Source organism: Elaeis guineensis, chromosome 3 (genome assembly GCF_000442705.2).
Source record: "Elaeis guineensis isolate ETL-2024a chromosome 3, EG11, whole genome shotgun sequence".
Lineage (NCBI taxonomy): Eukaryota > Viridiplantae > Streptophyta > Magnoliopsida > Arecales > Arecaceae > Elaeis > Elaeis guineensis.
The window spans coordinates 23,053,090-23,065,628 of NC_025995.2; the positions used below are offsets into that span (position 1 = coordinate 23,053,090).

The following is a 12,539-nucleotide window of genomic DNA, read 5'->3' on the forward strand; positions in this document are numbered from 1 at the left end:
TATGGGAGATGTCAACTAGGTCTGTATATCTATGGGGGAAGCATGAAGCATTTATCAGACCATGCCTTGGAAGGTTATATATCAATTATCAAATGAAAAAAAAGTGTCAAGAACACATGTCAATGCAAGTGGAATTAGTAATCCTCTATCTATTAGCAAATAGGTCAAGTTGGGAAGATTGGTACATGAGCTCAGACACAGCCAGACCATGATCGAAGCTGATCTTCCCAATTTTCTGGATTATAATGTCAGGGGGTTCAAGTAGCATAAGCTCGTTTTTCATATTCGGATCAACTTTATTGCGATCCAGTTTATAGGAATACTCTGCTGAAAGTTTGCAAGGATATGCACATAAAAGGACATTTTTCAAAGATATACATGAAAGAAACTTTAATACCAAATAAATATCAGAACATTCAACTAAGACCATCAAATTGGGTTGCAAGAAGGTTGTTTTCATTGTGCAAACTAAGACCTCTAACGCATACTGAAGAGATGCTCATTATATACATTTACGTACATCATACTATACAAAAGATTACAACTGAAATAACCACTCACATAATAACTGAATGTTGAAGTCTTGCAAATATGACCTGCTTATAGAATATTCTTGTACGAATGAACAGTGCCAAGGCAACAATAGACCCAAAAAGACTCACAGATGCCATAATGAGGAAAGATAGCATGAAGCAGTGGATACCTGTGCAAGTACTCGTGTCAGATGTAGATGCCTCCATGTCGTATATATATCCCACAACCCTTACAGAGAGGATATAAGATCCTAAAGGGCTTGCAATGGAAATGGCATTAAATATGGTGCCAAAATGCCTTAGACCAAATATTTCTGAAGTGATGGTGGGCATTAGTGACCACTGAGAACCATAACACACACCAACCAATACAGAACCAACATACAGAGCACCAGGAAGGCCAGAAGATATTATGGCATGACCAATGCTCATGGTTGCAAGTGTTATAGCCATGAATATAGGCCTAGAACAGCCTTGTATGCGGAGGAAGTAATCAGAAATGTATCCTGTGCCAAAACGACCAAGAAAATTCCATATACTCCATAGAGAAATTAAGGTACTTGTTTCCACACTTCTGTAGCCCAATGAACTTCCTATTTGACTGATATTATTTACTGTGGCTAATCCTGAACCCATACCACATGCCATAGCTAGAAACAACAGCCAAAAGTCACATGTCTGCATGGCCTGCAAAATACTCAAGTTCTCTCCCATTTGGGGCATTTGCGCATCTCGGTCAGGGGCCTCATGCCAATATGCACTACTATCACTCTTCAAGCAAGACTTCCCAGCCAATGATGCATCACTTTTTCTTTGCTCGGTAACTTCAGATGGACCAACAGCATTTGTCAATGGGGTCCTTTCAGGACTTGAGGTTTCATACTGAACCCTAGTGTCCCTCATATGACCTCTAACTACAATAGTTATCGGGGAGGAAAGTAACACGACGAGTACTAGAAAAGTCAAAATGTGGGCTGGTGATCCCATAGTCCCTACATTCTCCCATATGATAAGAGCCATAATATAACCAGCAATGATAAGGGCAATGAGAGAAAAACCATCCAAGAGTTGCTTGTTATCTCCTCCATCTGAGGGATGAACTTTCACAAAATACATGAGGACAAGTGGGAGAAAAGTGGGCAAGACTGCTAGCATTAAAAGAAAATAACTTGAATTTCCGTTGTAAACCGTTTGATATAACTGGATTAGTATTGCCCCACTGAGACCAAGAAAGCCCTAAACAGCAACAGGTTACAGTTTATTAAATTATACTCTTGACTAATCAATAAAGAAAGAAACAGAACTCGATTTAAGGGATTGCAGAAGTTAAGCTAGTCTGAAAAAGAATCCCCAACTGCTAAGAGTTGGCTATATATGATTCACAATAGATGATTAGGTAGGTAAAGAATGCTTACATAAGAACTTTGATTGACAAGGCTGGTTTCACACATATATTAGAATTCTTAGCATTCACGAATCACAAAAATTTCCTTAAATGTGTTAAAGTAGCATAACAACTGCAAATGAGAGTTAAGATGGTTATCAAAACTATCCCATGTATTTGGGAAATAGCTATCATGATTAGGGATGACAATGGGTAGGGTTTGGGTCGGGTATTGTACTACCCATCCCCAAACCCGAACTTAATACCCTATATCCAAATCCTACCCAATACCCGATCGGGTAAAAAAAAGAGATATCCATCCCCATATCCAATAGGTTCGGGGATACCCATGGCTAACCCATTTTCCCATGCCAATCTAAACTCGCCCCATGCTTATCCCATACTCAAAAAAAATAAACAATCAAAATAATTTTATGCATATTATCAATCAAAAACAAAATTACCAATTCAACATAGAACATAATTTATAAATCCAGATTTATAGAAATCTTACATAGAAATAGAATTACAATTCAACATAGAACATATAAATAACCAAAATAATTTTATACATATTATCAACCAAAACAGAATTACCAAAACAGAATTATAAACATATATATTCGGATATGGGTTCGGGTATTATCCATACCCGTAGGTTCGGATCGGATTCGGATTTAGGTTTGGGTAGAAAACAACACTACCCATATCCTACCCATATCCGTGCTACAGTTTTCGGATTTTATCCAAACTCGAACCCAAACCCGATCAAACCCTATTTTTCGGATTTGACCGGGTTTGGGTAGGATGCATACCCATCGGATCGAGTCGATTTTGTCATCTCTAATCATGATTAGATGTGTATTAAACTCTTAAAGAATGAATGTTAGAAATATATCCAAGAATTAGATATGTATTAGACTCTGAGGCACTTACCAAACTCTTTGTTTACAACTTCAAGAGATCATGGAAAGTTGACATTTCTAGCAATGAATTCAACCCACCATGGTGATACTGGAAGTACACTTCTGTTGATTTAAGAGATAAGAATGTAGGCATTAAAAATAACTTTCCAAAATTTTATGTTTCTTCTATCCTAGAGCTAATTCTGGATGTTAGACAAAAACATGCTCAGAAAAGCACCCTAAAAACTCATGTCTTTCCTTGCGTAAGCTAGAAAATAATGTCTTTCAGTGATTTCTATTATACAATATTCAAAGTGCATGGAAACTACATCTAAGTAATTTTGATGAATTTTTCTCCCTATGTGACCTTGTATCTCCTTTTTTCCCTTCTTTGAGGTCAGGCAATTGGATATGTGTATATATCTGCTAGTCATGTCTGCATCCGTGAAAGATTAGCTTTTATTCTTTTTTCTTTTTCATGTCTGAAAATGCATTCTGCACTCTTCCCTAGCTATGTTGTACAATCAAGTCTCATTTGGGCTATTCTTCTCTTCTATGTGATCTTCCTAGTGGCCAATTTCCTAATTTCCTTATAATTCTCTAGATCTAGAAAAGCCTCAAGAAAAAACTCACCCACCTTTCCTATGTGATTCAAGAGAACACAAGGGAACCCTAAAATGCAATGACAACATGAATAATAAAATCCTAAACTACACATGTATAATACGTACATACATACACACATATGTATGTATATATGTATATGTACATATGTATGTATGTATATGTACATATGTATGTATGTATGTGTGTATATATATATATATAGAATTTTATCTGGAAACTAAAATCTAAAACTAATATGATCCAGAAATAAGCCAATAAAAGATGACATACAAAAGTATTGTCATATTTGCAGGTTGTTGAAAACAAAATGTAGAATAAAAATTTCTGCATACAAAAGTATTGGATGCTAGATGAGGGATCAGAGCTAGCTTACTCGGATTAGAGCTAGCTTCATCAGATTGCTGCGGCATTGTCTGGAGCACTGGACTGGGAAGGAAATGCCAATAAAACAAGACTTTGTTGAGGGCAAGTGGAAGAACTTGACGTACTCTAGAACCACAAAATAAACATAAACCAAAATTTCTGCAAACAAAAGTGTAGGATGTTGGGTAATGAATAGCTACTAGCTTAGTTGGATGCTGCAACACTATCTGAAGTAGCCGTATCTTGTTTCCCTGACTGCTGGACTGGGAAGGAATTCCAATGGTTGAGGATAAGTAGAATTGATGCACACTAGAAAGCCTCCTCTTGTACAAGCACTAGGACCTATACCAGTTCCTTTGTGGTATGGTACAGTACAGTACCATGCATGTGGTGATGTTTCGGGATGTACCGGCAAGGGAGAACCATATAGGGAAGGAGAGAGGAGAAAAGGAGAGAGAGGAAGGGAGAGGGAGAGGGAGAGTAAGGGAGGGAGAGTGAGAAAGAGAGAGGGATAGAGAGAGGTCGAGAGAGAGAAAGAGTTAGAAGCAAGACAAGCAAGGACCACGGAACCTGTATCGGGACCAGTGCCGATCAATTGACAGTACGAGTCGATACGGATCTGTACTGGACCAAACTGGTACGAACCAACACAAAAGGGAAGAAAAAAACTGGAGAGGAGGAAAAGAGAGGGGAGGGGGATGGAGAAAAGGGGAGGGAGGGGAGGGTGGTCAGAGGAGATACTGGCGGTGGCCACAAGTGGGTCAAGGCACACACAGAGGGCCGCTAAGGCCTCCACTTTCTCCACCAAATCGCGACCGAGAGAGAGAGATAAAGAGAGGGGGGAGTGAAAAAAAGGAGAGAGGGGAGACCAACGAAGAAGTTGCTGAAGGACCTTCGGCTGGCTGTCGGATAGCGAAATCGCAGCCTACGGCTCCACAGGCACGAAATAAGGGTGATCGTCCCTCTTTCACAGAATTTTTTTAAAAAATTCTGACCATAAATCCATTGCCGACTTCACCATTCATCATCATTTAAAAAAAAATATGATGAATAAGGACGGTCGCCCCTTCCACGGTCGCAGCTCCGCCTGCACCTTTTTCATCGTCTGATTGCCACAGTAGCCACCCGATGCCCTTCGATGGCCTCTCCGCCAGTTGCACCTCTCTCTGATACCCTCGCTCCCCCTTCTCTCTATCTTTCTTAATTAAATGCTCTCTCAGGCGACACGGAGCACAAGATCTTGGCGGCCCTCCAGCAACCTCGGTAGGCCACCGCCAGCCCTCTGATGGCGGTGTCCCCTCTTTCTCTCCCCTCCTCTCTCTCTTTCTCTCTTTTCCTCTCTTTTCCCCTCCTTCGTCCGGTGGAAGGTCGAACCATCTCAATTTGCGATCAATATGGCTCGGAATACCCGGAACTATCCGATTCGGGATGGTTCCACGAACGATAGTTAGAAGCCCTCATTGAGATAGGGGTTCTTTTATTTCATTTCGAAATAAGAGTCTCTTGTTATTTTACCACTTAGAATTGAAGTCAGCAACTATTGCGACTTCACTAGGTCCTTTTTTATATTTTGCTGCTTCAGCAACTACTGCTGAAGGCGGCAGCTACTGCCTACTTCACTTAAAATTAAGTCCACAGCAGTCGCCATTTTCAATTTGAAGTGGCAAACTAAAGAAATAAAGGGACCCTGTTTCGAAAGAAAACATGGGCCTCTTTTGATGAGGGCATCTGACCCTCCCTCCATCTCTCTCAGCCTCTCTCCCCCCCCCCCTCTTCCTCTCGCTCCCTCCCTCCCTCTCTCTTCCTCTCTCCCCTTCTTCCACCCCATGGGCAAAACCATGCTGGTTTGCCCTCAGTATAGTTCAATACACCCTGAACTGGGTGGCTCGGGGTGGTATGGTTGCTCCTCCAATCAGATCTACGGTTCGCTTGGAAGAAAATCTACAACTAGTTTCCAGATCTGAACATGTAAAACTGATAAATGGGGAAAGATCCAACATGGATATAGGGCTTATGTACAGAGCTCAAGGGATTATAGAACTTTATTAGAAGAAAACTGTCTGCTTAGGCTTGCAACAAGGATCAGAAAAAGGCTGCTTAACAGAAGATTATGAGCCTATCAGCAACCTCTTTGCAGTTCAGATGTGTGTTTCAGGATGGCTTGCTTTTGATAGTTATGGCTGCTGCTGTGCCGAAACCTGAAAAGGGATTGCTAGCGCTGTAAGATGAAAAGATTATGGCTGAGAGTAGATAGGAGCAGCAATAGAGAAGAGAGAAGAAAGATGACAGCAAAAGGAGAATAAATGACTAATGATCTCACCTTGAAGAAAGATAACAGAAAAAGGAGAATAAATGCCTAATGATCTCACATTGTCGATCTCAATTCATTCATTAACCAATATCCCACATTTCCTACACAGAAAAAGAATGATGTTCTCTTTTCTTTTTTTTTTTCTTTTTAAATATTTAACATTATAGCACGTAAAAAGAAAAACATTAAAGAAGGCAGCTGCTATAAATAGGTTCAAAAGTGTATCATTGCTGTTCATGCTACGGTGTCATGAACAATGCTGCCTCCTTTTTGAAATACATTAATGGCCCATTTGCCTACTAATTAAACATATAACAAAGCTCCCACTTGACTGCTTTCATACTTAGACTAAACAAAAGATGAACTAAAAACAGGAAATAAACTATAGTAAAACTAAGCCTATAGCAAAGTCTGAATGTCATTACATAGACTCCAAAATTTGCACCCAATAAGGCTCATTGATACTCCTGCCAAGGTGCAAAGTCATCAATAACATTTAGAGGCACGAATGCATATTGGAATGCCTCACACAATCAAAATCCATCACAATCTGTATTAGCTTTTCCCTATGTGGAAATGTTCGCCTCCAATGAAAAAGGTTATGACATCGCTCGGTTAGCTCAAGGTTAAGCTACTGTAGTTTTTCTATGGTGATACATGTTATCTAATGCTAAATGTCCACTCCATTTGACCAAATAATTTTGACATCCATCGCAATAGTAGAAATGGTCCTCTCATCCATAGCAATAGTAGCAATGGAGTGTGGAAACTAAGCTTAAGGAAGATACAAACAATGCAATAACAGAAGTGTCAACAAAAAAGGAAGAAGGCTTAAAAGATGTCTGTAGCAAGGTTTCTTGAACCAATACCATGACTTATACCGGTCATATACTGTTTCAATGTGATATGGTACCATACAGACTCATGACACAACATCATTTTAGTCACGTGGTAATACCCCAAAATCGAGAGAGAGAGAGAGAGAGAGAGGGGGGGGGTGGGAGGGAAGTAGGGGATTCCTGATAGTGGTAGTGGTTTTGGTGCAGTATGTAGAGATTGAGGCAACAAGGTCCTCACCTCCAATCCCACTAGAATTAGATGTATGTGATGAATCAGCAAGGGATGCCAGAAGGATGATGCCTCAGGTGGCTGTAGCAAAAGCATATACCAATGCCAACAGGAGGCTTAGCATCTCAGAAGGTTTGGAATGGAAGCCATCGAGGGCGATAATGAGGGCAATCCGCTGGGGTGACTAATAAGGTGATTGATAGGGAAGATCAATGTCAGCCATCAAGAAAAATCAAAGAGGGAGGGAGCGGGGGCGAGAGAAGAGATTGAGGGCTAAGGGGGGAGGGGGCCACCATATAAGATAGCCAGTTTAGCCCAGCTAATTTATGTGAAACTTCGCACAACCAGTCAGTTTGACTTGTTTAGTCCAGTTCAGCCAAATACACTACCTATATCATTTTTGAGAGCCCAAACCATCATGGTTCTCAGCTAGTTCGGTATGATTTGCTCTGAATTGCCTAATTTGGGATGGTTTGGCAATCCTGAGTTCGCAGGCTCTGAGTAGAATGTCAAGTCTTCCATATTAAACATAGGTAAAGAATTAAAAACTAACAAAATGTGACAATACAAATGGTATTGTACCATTCCAACACCAAAACAATACTAGTATAGGGTGCAAGATGCTAAAACTAATATAAATTGATATGTCTTGTATGACTAGTATCATGGTCAATTCAGCCAGTACCAACCCAAAATACTCAACATGGTTTTAATTCAAAACAAGGTGGAGAAATCTTAAAACTAGTAGTACTCGTTATCGGCTAGTCCCACCGATGATTTGGCTTGTACCAAGCCTGAATTGATTGTTTTGGCTTTAATTCAGAAAAATGGTAGAAAGAAGCCAACTCTCTGCTATCCTATGATTTGGGTTTGTATGGCATTGGACTGGGAGAAAGAGAGAAAAGGAGAGGAAAAGAGAAAGGAGAATTCAAAGGGGAATCAAATCTACTAGTTTCCTAGGTTGGTAACATGTAACCAACTAAAAAATATTATGACTTATATAACAGGTTGACCTGCCACTGGAAGCACCAACCAGACTCATGATTTCCTACATTACATCTCGAAAGATCCCCTAAGCTTCTATTTACAGCCTTGTGTATCTATTGGTTTGTGGATGATATGCAGTGAAAAATTGGAATATTGCATTATATGTTTTCTAGATATTACATCCTTATCTAAGACAACATTCCTTGGGAGACAGTGCAATCAAACTAGTCAGAAAAGAATAATACATCATGTTCATGAGCTATATAAACTAGAGTCAGTGAGTCCTAGTGACAGCCTTAACCGGGACATCACCACTAACGGGCAAGTTAAACATCTAGCCAAGTTTTTTTTCTTTTTCTCTTCCCATCTAAACCCAATTTCCCCTACGAACTAGATGTGGATCTGAGCTATATATCTAATAAAAACTGCAACTATTTTTGTTGTAAAAGCAAAATAACTAGGTGCTAACCACTGCCTTCATTACTTGCCAAATGTCACATCTCTTCGCACCCCCCCCCCCAAACTAGCCTCTGAAATAGCTAGCATCATCCAATAACAAGCTTGATGTTGGCAACCAATTAACATAACTCCAATAGGTCCCTTTTTTCACTTGCCTAAAAATATTTAGGAAATAAGAAAACACTAATAGCAAACCATTTCATTGCATCATCATAGTAGCAGAGTGGCATCATCATAATAGCGCTTTCCTCCTTGTGCTCAGAGTAACTTTCTAGTATGCTATGGTCACCCCTAAATTGAAGATAACCCTCTAGCACCCAATTATCAAGATCCTAGCTGGAATTTCACAGATCATTAGGTTATAATGCGCTTCTATAGATTAATGATATTGAGAGAAAATGTTGATCAACTACCTACAAGAATGACCAAGGGCAACTTTAAAAGTGATGCCTCTCCTATTTATTCACTTGGCAGTACAAGGAAGTAACATCTGCAAGTCCTTACCCTAAGCTCACAGGAGTTTATAATGGAGAGTATAATGTGAATATCACGTTGGCTATTTCCAATAAGCAAGGTGCTACATGTGCAGACTCCAATCTGACTATCAATTTGGCTGTTACCAATGAGAAAGTTGTCATAAGTGGTGTCTTCAATGCTGACAACTGAATTGGGTGTCTGTAACAAGCTTCATTGCTTGCATCTCATAAGGCAAATTTCATTAACTTTGAGATCAAGGCCTTCTTGCAAGTTCAAAACATTCATACATAATTTTTAAGATTATATGCTTCCTGATTTTTTTTTTTCTTTGCCTAGGAAAGTACTTCATGCAGTCCTATAGATTATTATCGCATCAAAATATAAAGGTGGTATTTCATTCAAGAATAAAGCAAGAATAATGCCTGGAAATAAAATTTGTTCTTGCCAAACAAGCTTAAACAAGGAATGAGGGAGAAATGGTTATTCTGGTCAAATCTAGTTATTACTTGAATAAGTATCTCAACCAAGATTTCTTTTCAGATAGAGGAAAGCATGGAGTCAGTACAGAACATATTTATTTCCCTACCTTTTTTGCTTGATGATTTGGCTTCTTATTTTGTGAACTATTTGAAGTCACACCAAGCAGTAACCACCCAATCAAATTCAGAAACTTATCCGGAAGAAATTTCTTTCCTGGAAATGATTCATATAGCAATTTAACAAAAACATATATCGGAGCTTAACTGACCACACGTATATAAACAATTTGAAGGGACCAAAACTCTTTAAGGTATGCATCAGTCTAAGCCTCTAAGTTGTGCATATCGAATACTGGATACAAGTATCGGCAGCTGGTCACGTTTCACCCATACACTGTATGGATATCAAAATGAGTTTCTCTATCAGGGACAATTCCCCAAACAACAGCCAGGCATGCAACTTAAAAAGAAAAAATTAACTGCAGAAATCGCATAGCAATAGGGAAACATCCAAAATCAAAAAGGATGCAAAGCAGTTCTTATCACTGAGTTAAAAGAAACCAATCAAGAAAGAAGGGAGGGAAGATTGGAGAATGAAGAACCTTCATGATGCCCACGACGGTGCCTCGGTAGGAAGGGAAGTTGTGGACGGCGGTGACGACGTCGGCGGTGTTGAAGAAGGTCTGGGCGTGGGCAGCAAGGAGCATGAAGAGGCACATGAGGGGGACGGGAGGGCGGGGGAGGGCTCCGGTGACAGCGAGCCACATGAGGAAGTAGCCGACGAAGCACTGCGCGGCGCCGGCGGCGAGGACGAGCCTTGGGCCGGAGGAGGAGTAGAGGAGGCCGGAGAGGACGCCGGCGTTGGCGCCGAGGTCCTTGAAGAAGGCGACAGTGTCGAGGGTAGACTGGTCGTAGGACTGGGAGGACTTGAGGAGCGGGGAGTAGATGCCGAAGCAGTAGGCGGAGCCGCTCGTGCATTGGATCCACAGGCTCGCCACCGTAGCGGCCCAGTTGCTGCTCATCTCTCCTCCTGCTCGCTTCGTTGAGAGTCCACCGGAACAAGGCTTTTTTATTTTTTTCCCCTTACAGGGAAATGCAGAGAAAAAGCTAACCAAACACCCTGTCTCCTGAATATTGCCATGGTGGGTGTGATGGCGAAGTCTATGCACCCTATGCCACTCATTTGGAGGATGTGATGACCCTCTATAAGTGAGACTATATGGATGGCAACTATAGCTGAACCGCCGAATGTCCAACTTGTTTAAATTTTAGGATGGATATGGGATCTAGACAAAATATCCTAAGTAGATTTCGGTTAGATACGAATAATAGTATGCCAATCTAATATAATCTTGATTTAAATCCCTCCCTCCCCCTTCAAAGTTATAATTATTTTTAAATGTTTGTATGGTGAGTTTTTTACCCTACCTGAGCTGCCCATATCATCTATTTTATCTGACTGGATCCAATCTGAGATGGATAATGGGCGAGTATGGATATAAAATTTTTACTTACAGATGGACACGGATATTACCAATCCAATCTATATCTATCTATTACCATCCTTATCTCTAAATTATAGATTACTAGGGATTGATAAGTATTACATGATTTTTAAAAATATTGATAGACTTCTATCAACAATGAAAGTAGTATTGTATATGATTGGTAGCATTTGTATGGGATAGCATTTGACATATAACATATATTACAGATTGCATTTTTTAAAAAATGATCAAATTTGTAACTATATTTAGGGTTGAAATCGGATCGGATACAAATCCGATGCCACTATATCCATATCCATATTTGTTTTATTTGACACGGATATAGATATTACTTGTATGCAAAATTTATTTCTATACTTTGTTTAAATAGATAAGGATACAAATCAAATACCGAATGCATAGATATAAATATAGATATAGGTTGGATAATTAAATTTTATGACTACAAAATCAAAGATATTCCTAAGTAGATGGTAAAAAAGTTAATTGCATATGAATGTCATTATAATTTTTTTAAAAAAATTTATAAGTGATGTTGGAGAAAATTTCGTACAACCGAATTCATGAAAAGATCCAGAGTCCAAAATAGCTGCATCCAGCAAGCCTGTCAACAAAGATTTTCGACGACCTAAGGTCAGCCACTACTTTCTCTGATGATCTAAGGTTGGCAACTATCTTCACCGATTAGTCCTCCACAATCGTCCGACTGAGCCTTGCTGTCGACAACAAATCAACAACTCCTACATGTCACCATCGATGACTCTTTGTTGGTCGACCACTTATGCATCACAGAGCAGCTCTTGATGATGATACGAGGCGATCAACCCCTAGTCATCGGCAACCAGTCCTCATCCCTATAACATTCAAGTTGGCAATTCCATTCAAAACATGGCACCCATCAAGCAACAGTTGTGTTGGACTAATAAGGCAACTACAATCACTACATCCCGAAAATATGAGCGACAATCTCGTGCCCAACAAATCATGCCCTGATCATGTAGGTCATGCCAACCAACATACCAATTGAAGCTCCAACTCTTCGCTATAAAGAGATCAAAAGAGGACCCCCAAAAAGGTATGCAAGAACTCTGCCTCTCACGCTCCTTCTATTAAACAAGATTTTGACTTGAGCGTCGAGGGTCCTCACCGAAGCCACCTTCGGTTTGAACTTTTTTGCAAGTTGTGCGCCAAGATGACCCATCTTGTCATCAACTCTAATATCCCGACATCGGGTGATTTCTCGCACCAACAGATTGGCGCTAGAGGAAGGATGGCTTTGACCTATTTTTGGAGGAGCGCAGATCGAGAGTAGATACCATGCCACCAAAGCGAGTCTCATTCCATCTCACCAACGCCACCACCTTCCATTAAGTAGAGAGCCAAGCCAACAACCAAGTGCAGCTACCAATGATGGAGACTCCTCCGCCAGCCCAGCCAA

The 12,539-nt window shown here is 40.2% G+C and overlaps 1 protein-coding gene across 2 annotated transcripts; it reads right to left on the reverse strand.

Annotated features, from left to right (window-relative positions):
* Window positions 1–375: 375 nt before the first annotated feature.
* On the reverse strand, window positions 376–10,769 carry LOC105042253 (protein NUCLEAR FUSION DEFECTIVE 4). 2 transcript variants are annotated; one of them, XM_010919386.4, is made up of 2 exons: window positions 10,196–10,769; window positions 376–1,769 (listed from the first exon to the last, which is right to left on the reverse strand). In XM_010919386.4, the coding sequence occupies exons 1-2, from the start codon at window positions 10,613–10,615 to the stop codon at window positions 558–560; spliced, it is 1,632 nt and encodes a 543-aa protein (XP_010917688.2). In that variant the 5' UTR covers window positions 10,616–10,769; the 3' UTR covers window positions 376–557. The 2 variants fall into 2 exon arrangements, with proteins under 2 accessions (XP_010917688.2, XP_073109841.1); XM_073253740.1 differs by lacking the exon at window positions 10,196–10,769 and adding an exon at window positions 3,823–5,578.
* Window positions 10,770–12,539: the final 1,770 nt, after the last annotated feature.